Here is a 10470-nt window from a genome sequence, read left to right as displayed (position 1 = left end):
TCCTTTAGCTGTTCTACCCTTTAGGAATGGAGACCTTCAACCCCAAGGTCATGGCTGGGAGGGGCGGGGGTGTGGGGAGGCATGCGTCCTTAGTCTTGTGGCAATTTTGTTTTTTTAGTTTGTGGGCCCGCCTGCTTTCACCCTTTTGGACGTGACTGGGCTATTGGCAATTTCTAGGAACTCCTAGGCTCCTGCCCTCCAGGCCGTGACATATGTTATTCCCTCTGCCCTTCCCTTAACCACCTAGCTCCTTATTCTTCGCGTCTTAATTGGGATGTCCCCTCCTTCAGGAAGCCCTTCCTGACTCCCTCAGCTGGATCAGGTACCCCCCTTTGAGCCCTCCTGTCCCATTCCTGAACATCGCGGGTCATCACTGGTGATGGATCTATGTCCTGACGGACTGGGAGCTCCCTGAGGGCAGAGCCAGGGCTGTCCTGGTCATGGCTGTGTCCCCAGCACCAGAGGGCACATTTCATCCCATGAAAGTGGGGAAAAAAAAAAAAAAAGCTATCCTTTCACCTGTGGGTCTTTATGTAATGTTCCCTTTGCTAAGTCACCTTTCCCCACTCCACCCTACTCATCATTTAGGTCATAGCTCAGATGTTTCCTTCTCCAGGAAGCCTTCCCTGATTCTCCTGGCTGAGTCAGATGCTCCCTCTGGGCTTCCCATCCCAGCCTTGATTACTCTGCCTGCCCCTTCCCCATCACAGCTTTGACTACTCTGGGTCATCCGTGTGTTTGATGGGTGTGTTTCCCGTGCTGGGCGGGAGCCCCAGGAGGCAGGGGTTGGGCTATTTCCATCACTACTGAGTGCTTGGCACACAGCAAATGGCCTGTAGGCAAACTAGGTGTTGAGGGAATAAATTGATAAGAAAGACGCTGAGGATGGGGCGATGGTGAACGACAGGCATAGAACTTTTCATCATTTACATCTCACCTAAGGTGTCTCCTCCTTCAGGAAGCTCTCCCTGATCCCTGGTGGGCTTCCGCAGTCCCCTGAGCTCCCCGACTACAGGACCACTCCCTGACCACTCTAGGCTGTCACTGTGTGGTACAGGTCATTTCCTCCCTTAAACCTCTCTGGAACTAGGCATCCAGTCCCTCTGGTTCCCATCTCTTCAGGACCTGGGTGTCCCATCCCAGGATTCCTTAAGGATCCAGATGTGCTCCTGAAACCCCGGAATGCAAACACTCCAACCCCCAGGCCCTTGGGGACCCGAGGTGTTCCTTGGCCTCTACCTCCAGGTGTGAGGCATCTAGATTCTTGGATCATTTCATCCCTTAGCCCCTCTGCAAACTGTCCCCTTACTGGGGTCAGCTTCACGGGCATGTGACTAGTGCAGTTGACAGGTCCCATGTTCAGAAGAGCCCTCTCGGCTTTAATCATCTGTGATTGCCATCCGGAAATTCTTAATTTTGTATTTGAATTTGTGTTTTGTAAGTGAAGTCTGAAGGGTGTGGAGCTTGAGCTGGGGGGACTGGAGCCTCAGCTCAAATGAGGTCCCACACCTGCCATCTCCCACCTCCCCGGAATAGGTTCTGTCTGCCTTCCCTTCCCTGCCTCTGCCCTGTGACTTCCGCCATCCTCCAGCCCCGACAAGGGCCTGAGTGCTCACGGGAAATCCAGGCACTTGTGCCTCTTGGCATCTCAGGTGGGGCAAGGTGGCGGGCGGCTGGTGGAAGGGGAACCCAGCAACCAGTTTGCTTTAGTTGTGGGGCAGGGTCTCTAGACACCTGTAAGAGTCTGTGCTCGCCCCACCAGTATCCCTGTGCCTGAGGGAACATGACATTAGACACCGTATGGGGTCAAGAGAGATGCAGGAAGAAAGGAAAAGAGCATTTCTCCTTTAGTACATTTCATGACACTCCTTCCTGCCTTTTGAACCAGGTCTCCATATTTTCATTTTGCACTGAGCCCCGCAAATTATGTAGCCAGCCCGGGCCCTGACCCCATCCCTTCTCTGACGCATCCCAGACATCACATCCCAGAAGGAGTGGGTCTGAGGCAGGCTGGAAACATCACTGGGCTCAGAGCCTGCCCTTCCCCAGGGGACACAAAACCCATAGTGGAAATGGCCCCAGGCTTGTCTGAGGCCCTGGCATGAACTCCAGGGCTGGGGACCAGGTGCCTCCACACTGACTCCTCTGTTCATCTCTCTGGGGAACCAATTCTAAACCTCTTTGCAGTGACCCCTGTGGAGGGGAGCTGGGGAGAGTCACAGAGTAGGTTTAAGTAGAGGTCCGGTATTTAAACCTCCCTCTGCTCTTTGGTCCTGGGCCAGGTTTGGGGTGGGGGGGCGGCGGTTGGTGTCCGCACCCGGGATTCGGCAGGCCTGAGCAAGAGGAGACTCTCCACCCTGGGTCCCACTCCCTCCCAAGACACCAGATCTTCTGGTCTGGCCAGTTGGGGTTCCTCCCTGAAACTCTCCCACACGGCTGGGACCTGAAGGGCCTCCTGAGTGCACAATAATAATAGAATTGTAGCCCTGCCTCACTCCATCCCTCTGGAGACAGGGGGTTTCAGACCTGTTTGGCAAAGGAGGCAGCTGAAGTTCAGAGAGGGAGATGGAGTTGCTTGAGGTCACACAGCAAGAGGATGGCAGAGGCAGGAGTAAAATTTCAGTCTGTCTGACTCCAGACTTAATACTTTGTCCACTGCCTCACTCCACCATGAAAGACTCTCCTCCCTTTATTATAAAACAGACACCTCAGAGGCTCAGAGAGGTGAAGACACTTAGTGGGTCACACAGCAAACCATAAGTGAGGCTGGGATTCCAAGGCTGGGAGGCAGGGAGGTAGGGGGAAGTATTGAATGACTTCACAGCCACTCACTTTCTCTCTCTGAGCTTCGGCATGATGACAAGCAACCCAACCTAGGTGACTGAGGTGCTAGTCATTATTGGCGATGGGGGTGCCCCATGGGGTCCGGAGAACAGATAAAACCTTTATGAACACAGCCGCTATTTTTCCTGCCATAGGTAAACTTACCTGTGAGTCAGGAGAAACAAAGCAAGGCTAAAACTGTAGTTTAAATAATAATATAATATAAATAATACATAACATTGGGTTGGCCAAAAAGTTCATTCGGATTTTTGTAACCTCTTACAGAGAACCCAGACGGACTTTTTGGCCAACCCAATACAAGCAATCACTTCTATTAGCTTATATATGTGGCTGCTTAGTCATTCTGTGGTTTGCACAGTGTTCTTGTTTTTTCCTGTGTTCAGACACAGAAGGCAGTGGTCCTGATTGTGTCTCACTCCATCGTGGTCACAGTGTGGCCGCATATGTGTTGGTGCAGGGGTGTAACAGAGCACCCAGACATCGCTGTGAGCCGCCAGCCAACTCCCAGCCATCAGAGGCTCTTGTTCCCTTACCTGGGAGACTGCCCTGCTCCCTCCCCGGTCTCCTGGCCTTCTCTTGCCCCTTCTACTCTTTTCCTTTTTTACTGAGGCCACAATGGCACTCCTCCCCCACCCTTTTCTTTTGGTAAGAATAGTGTACCTTCAGTGAAGTGCATAAATGTAAAATGTACAGCGTACAGCTCGTCGATTCTTAACATGTTTGCAGTTACATGTGTAACTACCACCCAGATGAAGATAGTAGGGGTTCCTTACTATTACTCCTTTGGGGCAATGCCCTCCCCAAAGTAACCCCTATTTTGATTTCTATCACCACTGATTAGCTTTGCCTGTTCTAGAACTTCATAGAAATGGAGTCACATGGTATCTTCTACTTGTTTAAGGCTTTTTGAGCTCAACATAAAGTTGGGGTTTTTTTTAAGATTTTTCTTTGATGTGGACCATTTTTAGTCTTTATTGAATTTGTTACAGTATTGCTTCTGTTTTTTGTTTGTTTGTTTGTTTTTTAGCCGTGAGGCATGTGGGATCTTAGCTCCCCAACCAGGGATTGAACCTGAACCCCCTGCATTGGAAGGCAAAGGCCTAACCACTGGACTGTCAGGGAACTCCCAACATAAAGTTTTTGAGACTCACGTTGGCACCCAGGCCAGTAGTTGGCCCGTTTTCATTGCTGCATAATTCCCTGGGATTAGTGAATTCATTTCTTGATAAGTTTTTGCATCGTTTGCCAGATTGATAGTTTAAAAAGCAAATCTGATTGTGTCTCGGAGCTGATTTAGACCCCGTGAAACATTCTCCATCTTTCTCAGAATTAATTCAAACCTCTCCTCAGGGCCTGGAATGGCCTCTTTTGCCTCAGTTTCCCCCTCACTCCTGAGCTCCAGGTACAGGAGCTCCAGGTACACTGCTCTCCTCTCTGTGTTCGAAGGGTCCATGCTGCTTCCAGCCGAGGTCTTTGCACGTGCTGACCCCTCTGCTTTGCAATGTGCTCTGCCCCCATCCCGACCTGCTTCACTGGCTAAACCTCCAAGTCTTTAAGATCGTAAGGCACCTGGATGATTTACATCCTCAGGGACGCTTCATTGACCAGTCCCCACTTTTAGACGCCACACCTCCTTGTAGCTCCCTACACTTCTTCCTTCGTTGTCCTCGCTGTAAATAACAATTTGTATGATTATTGGATTAATATCTGTCTCCCCCGTCAGACTGTGAGCTCTGTGAAGACCAGCACTGGTTCTGTTTAGTTTCCAGCATCACCCGGCCCAAAGCCTGCACTCACTCAGCATTTACTGAGTGTTGAATGTTGAGTAGACCCTCTGTGTGAGCCTTATATCCTCTCCCCACCGCCACAAACACACAGACTTTCTCCTGGGAACTGCCAGGGAACCTTGACTCCCGCCCTTTCACTCCTTGGCAGTGGTGGGTGACGCATCCAGGGGCGGGTGTCGCGCCCCACAGCTGAGGCTGATTTGGCCTGGTTGGGCAAGGCCAGGGTTGCCTGGGGCGAGGTTACTCATCCTGGGCTCACGTAAGAGGACCCGGGTTGGGAGGCGGCACAGCTAGAGTGGAAGCCGAGAGAGCAGGACGGAACCATGGACCCCGCCAGGAAAGCAGGCTCCCGGGTAGCGATCTGGACAACGGGCTGGCTGCTGCTGCTGCCTCCGCTGCTGCTTCTAGAAGGTGAGTCTGCTGCCGGAAGGGGGCGGAGGGGATAGAGTGGGAGCTCTAGGGAGGGTTCCCCCACCCCATACAGAGCGGGCTTGTGGGAAGGATCTCCCATCCTGGGCAGAGGGGTCGGGGGAGGGGGTGGGCTGCGGGAAGGTTCCCTACCCTGGGCAGAGGGGACTGTGGGAAAATTTCTTCCATCCTAAGCAGACGGGGGGCTGTGGGAAGGGATCCCTCACCGAGCTGACTTGACTGTGGGTAAAATTCTCCCATCCTGAGTGGAGAACTGTAGGAAGAAGTCCCCCCACCCCCGTCTATGGCAGGGATCCCCCACCTTGGGCATAAAGGGCTGTGGGAAAGATGCTCCCACTGCAGGCATAGGACGTTTGACGGAAAGTGTCACAATGTACCTCCTGGCCTCAGACTTGCGGCTAGGTTTTCCTTACGCCGCCCTGGAAAAGGGTGTGCAATAGGATTGCACGGGGACAGAGGGAGTGGGAACGACTATTTCTCCTTTGGGGGAGGAGGCTTCAGTAGGGATAGCTCAGTTCTACCTGCCTCTGTACCCCCAGGAGCGCAGGCCCTGGAGTGTTACAGCTGCGTGCAGAAAGCCGATGACGGATGCTCTCCGCAGAAGACTAAGACGGTGAAGTGCGCGCCAGGCATGGACGTCTGCACAGAGGCCGTAGGGGCGGTGGAGTCTAGTGAGTGGGGCCTCCGGGTCCTTGCGTACTCCTTTACGCTCCTCCGTCTGGGCCCCTCCTCCTTATGGTCCCGCCCCTCCCTCTGAATTTGGCCACACCCCCTTGAACGCAGCCCCATCCTTCCCTTTCAGCCTGGCGTGGGCCCTTCAACACAACCACGCCATTAGGGCTTAGAGGGATGAGGACGGAGAGTTGCGCATGGGTGGCGTGAACTGGGAGAACCCTGATCTGGGACCTTGTCTCCTTCAAGGGCACACCCTATCCATTTGACCTGGACCACTGAGATCTCCCTACCCACTTCTGTCCCTGCCAGAATCCTCTCCACGCCAGCCTCCCCCATCCAATGGAGCCCTTGGAGATGGAGATCCCTCTAGAGGTCTTCTCCTAAAATCCCTAGGCTGAGGCTCCGCCCCTCTGACCCGCCCCTGTCTGCGGCCACGGCTCCTAGGAGGCCCCATCCGTCTCTGATCCTGTGCCTTTTTTGTCGGTCTCAGCTCCTTCTGATGCTGCTTCCTGAGGTTCCGACTCCCTATGGTCGTGCTCCGTCTTAGCTCCACTCTTGGCCCTCCCGCGTCGATTGTGTCCAGTGTCTATCAGCCTGTCTGTCCCCTCAGACTCCTCTCTTTCAGGTTCCGCCCCTCGGTCTGTTGTTCTTTCCCCTCGGATCGGCTCTTTCTGAGGCCCTCGCCCTCCCACCCTGGCCTATTCTCTGGTGCCGGTCTATTCCAGGCCCTGCCCCTCTGACCCCTCCCCCTCCCCTCTCCGCAGTCCACGGGCAATTCTCGGTGGCAGTGCGGGGCTGCGGTTCGGGACTCCCGGGCAAGAATGATCGCGGACTGGACCTTTACGGGATTCTGGCTTTCGTCCAGCTGCATCAGTGCTCCCAGGACCGCTGCAACGCGAAGCTCAACCTCACCTCGCGAGCACTCATCCCCGCAGGTCGGTGGGGGCAGGGCCGCAAGCTCCGGGACGGAGCCATGTCTGGGCTGAGCGGCTAGGGGCGGTCGCAAGGGGAAGGCGGGAGAACTCCGTAGGGGCTGGGGGCGGGGCCACGCCCTGGGGCGGGATTATAGGCTGAGCTGAGTGTCCGTCGAGGGGCGGAGACGTGGTCTGGAGGGACGCGGAGCAGGGCTGTGCTTCCTGAATCCTCTGGACCCCTTCCTTCCTCCCCGCCCCTCTCGCAGGCAATGAGAGTGACTACGAGCCTAATGGGGTCGAGTGCTACAGCTGCGTGGGGCTGAGCCGCAAGGAGTGCCAGGGTACGGCGCCGCCCGTCGTGAGGTGCTACAACGCCAGCGACCACTTGTACAAGGGCTGTTTCGACGGCAACGTCACCTTGACGGCAGGTGAGTGAGCTCGAAGCACCGGGCCTTCACAGGTTGTGGTAGCCTTTCTGAGGCCTCATGGGTGGTAGGTAGACCTTTACCCAAAGGGTTCCCCCACCTCAGCGCATTCTGGGAACTGAAGGCCTAAGTTCGTGGCTTGTCCTAGAGCATCTTGAGAAATGCAGTCCTATTCCCAGTATAGCACGGGAATAGGAATGCTTTTGTCCTAGAGTTTTTGGGGAAATACAATTTTCATAGAGGCCTGCCAGGTGCAGAATGGGAGGATGTACAATGGGAAATGTATTTAAACCTCCAAGCTTCTGCCCAGGCATCGTGGGTAGTGTAGTTCTGACTCCTTAAAACTGAAGGGTTAGTGTCCCCACTTGTCCCAAAGTATTAGGAGAGATGTAGTTCAGCCTCCTGGCCTCTGCTTCAGGGAACCATGGGAGATGTTCTTCAAATTCCATCCTCTGCCAGGTGTATTATGGCAAATGTAATTCTGACTCTAAGACTGAATTTTGGTGGGGGTGGTGTGAGGGGTGGGGGGAGAGAGAGGGAGGCAATGGTCTTCTGCTCTTTCCTCGTGTGAGAGGTGTTGTATCCCAGTTCAAACCTTTCTTCCAAGGCATTGTGGGACTTGTAGTTCATTCTACACATTTTTCCTCTCAAAGTACTATGGGAAATGTGGTCCACCGTGTGCCAAAGACAGTGGGACCGTGTTTCTCAAAGTGGGGCCCTAATTGAGACTTTGGGTTTAATGGATGCAGAGTCCTTCTGTCCCCTGTTTTGGGTCTTCTTGCTCTTGTCTTGCCCCTAAGTTTCATTCTGGCTGTGCCTACCCCCTCCCTCCAACCACGGACCTACCTGTGTCTCCCTCCTGCAGCTAATGTGACTGTATCCTTGCCTGTCCGGGGCTGCGTCCAGGATGAATCCTGCACCCGGGATTCAGCGACAGGCCCAGGGTTCACGCTCAGCGGCTCCTGCTGCCAGGGGTCCCGCTGTAACTCGGACCTCCGCAACAAGACCTATTTCTCCTCTCAATTCCCGCCCCTTGTCCTGCTGCCCCCTCCTCCGTCCACCACTCTGGCTGCAAACAACTCTGTCAGTACTTCTGCCCCAACCCTGGCCTCCACTTCCACCACCAAACCCACCCCAGCCCCGTCCTCCACTTCCACCACCAAACCCACCCCAGCCCCAGCCAGCCAGACTTCTCCAAAAGAGGTCGAACCTGAGACCTCCCAGGTGGAGGAATCTACCTCGGCTGGAGGTACTAGTGGCCACCAAGACCGTAGAAATATTGGGCAGTACCCCATAAAAGATGGGCCCCCTAATAAAGGCTCTGCAGCTCCTTCAGTGGGGTGGGTGGCTCTTCTGTTGGCTGTGGCTACTGTCACCTTACTATGAACTTCTCTACCTCTTGCCCTACTTCCTTGGCCATGGGTACCCTCCCTTCCCATTACTCCCTCTTCCACCACTGGACTGGGCTGGCCCAGCCCCTGTTCTCCCTAGCTTTTGCTGCACTGGTTTGCGGCTTTGGGACAGAAAGTTACCATTGTATATATCCTGCCAGGGTGTTCCAGCTTTTTGAGGGCAGCAGCTGTATCCCCCTCATCTTTGTCTCTCCCTGGTCTTCTCCTGGTGCCTAGGTCAGAGGGAAGTCAGAGCTGTCCCAGGGAAGGTGGGAGAGACAGTGATAAGCTTCGTATTCGCTTTCTCACAGTCAACCTGGAATAGGAGAGATGGGGTCTGAGGGCTCTGCCTCCTGCCCCTGAATCTTTGTGGGAATCATTTTTTGGCATCTTCTTTGTCTTCTTTTATAGACTGTGAGCTCCTCAAGGGCAGGGACCGTGCCTTACGCCTCAGTGTGGTCAATGTCTGGCACATAAGGCTTCAATAAAAGTTTAATTACTTTGTATAGTGTTTTAAAGGAGTTATTTCTACCTCATTGCTGACCTACCTCAGTATAACCTACCTGAGATATTTCTACCTCCTGAAGCTGAGCTAGGGTGGGAATGCCAAGACTGAAATGGAGAAACTGAGATCCGGAGTCGCAGCCCCGGGGGACGTTGGTTTTGAACACTTTTCACCTCCTGAGGTTTAGCCGTGCTTATGGGTGATCCCACTGGTGAGGGGGAGACCGGGTGAGACCATTGAGCAGTATGAAGGGGTGAATGGTACTCTTAGCAATGTTTGGGAGCAGAGGGGAGCTTTGTTTCACAGGTTTGTATACGGTCCTCAGGCCCCACCAACTTTCCCGTCGGTTTTTTTTTCTTTTAAATAAATGTATTTATTTATTTTTATTTATTTTTGGCTGTGTTGGATCTTCGTTGCTGCGCGCGGGCTTTCTCTTGTGGCGAACGGGGGCTACTCTTCGCTGCGGTGCACGGGCTTCTTACTGCGGTGGCTTCTCTTGTTGCGGAGCACGGGCTCTAGGCGCGCGGGCTTGAGTAGTCGTGGCACGTGGGCTCAGTAGTTGTGGCTCACAGGCTCTAGAGCGCAGGCTCAGTCGTTGTGGCACACGGGCTTAGTTGCTCTGCGGCATGTGGCATCTTCCCAGACCAGGGCTGGAACCCATGTCCCCTGCATTGGCAGGCGGATTCTTAACCACTGAGCCACAAGGGAAGCCCCTCATCAATCTGGTTTCTTAAGAATCATTGTACAACACGGAGAATATAGCCAATATTTTTTTAGTAACTGTAAATGGAAAGTAACCTTTAAAAATTGTATATAAAAAATAGCCTAGCTTAATGATTAAAAAAAAAAAAGAATCATTCAGTGGCTTGGCCCCGGCATCCCACCTGTCCAGAGGGCTTGTGGGTGCCACTGTCCACTTTTGCTTCCTCTTGGGGACTTCGGGCCTGAGTCCCACCACCATCTCCTCCAATCAGATGAAAACTTGGGCGCCCAGGGAGGAAAAGCCTGGCTTAGGAAGACCCTGGCAGGCTTCGGGACTGCTTGATGGAGGGGAACCAGGTGTGCAGAATGGTGAGATAATAGTAATACTGGGAATTCGCTGGTGGTCCAGTGGTTAGGACTCCCCGCTTTCACTGCTGTGGCCTGGGTTGAATCCCTGGTCCAGAAAATACAATCCTGGAAGCCACGTGGCACGGCCAAAAAAAAAAAAAAAAAAAAGTAATACTGCTGATATTACCATTCATAGTAGGGAGTAGTGTGAGTTAATAATAAAATAACAGTAAATAGTGATTATAGTAACAAAATAGGGAATAAGAGCCTGAGCAACAAACAATATCAGTATCAGTAATAGTAACTATAGTTATGGGAATGTTAATCATTTAAAAGAGTCTTACCAGATGACCGGCTTGGGCTAAGGTTGTTTGCACCCATCATTTCACTTAATTTTCCATTTAAATTCTCAGATGGGATGATTGGGAAAACGCAGGCTCAGAATGGTAA

General features: G+C 53.1%; 1 protein-coding gene across 1 annotated transcript; it reads left to right on the top strand.

Annotated features, from left to right (window-relative positions):
- Positions 1-4954: 4954 nt before the first annotated feature.
- Positions 4955-8460, top strand: LYPD3 (LY6/PLAUR domain containing 3; the record flags this gene model as incomplete). Its single annotated transcript, XM_082862079.1, has 5 exons — positions 4955-5042; positions 5600-5731; positions 6500-6670; positions 6916-7077; positions 7940-8460. The coding sequence occupies 5 exons, from the start codon at positions 4955-4957 to the stop codon at positions 8458-8460; spliced, it is 1074 nt and encodes a 357-aa protein (XP_082718205.1).
- Between the last annotated feature and the right edge of the window lie 2010 nt (positions 8461-10470).

This window comes from Leucopleurus acutus (genome assembly GCF_964270905.1).
Source record: "Leucopleurus acutus genome assembly, chromosome: 20".
NCBI classification, from domain to species: Eukaryota; Metazoa; Chordata; class Mammalia; order Artiodactyla; family Delphinidae; genus Leucopleurus; species Leucopleurus acutus.
The sequence above is the reverse complement of the archived record's forward strand: the minus strand, read 5'-3'. Positions and strand labels throughout refer to the sequence as shown.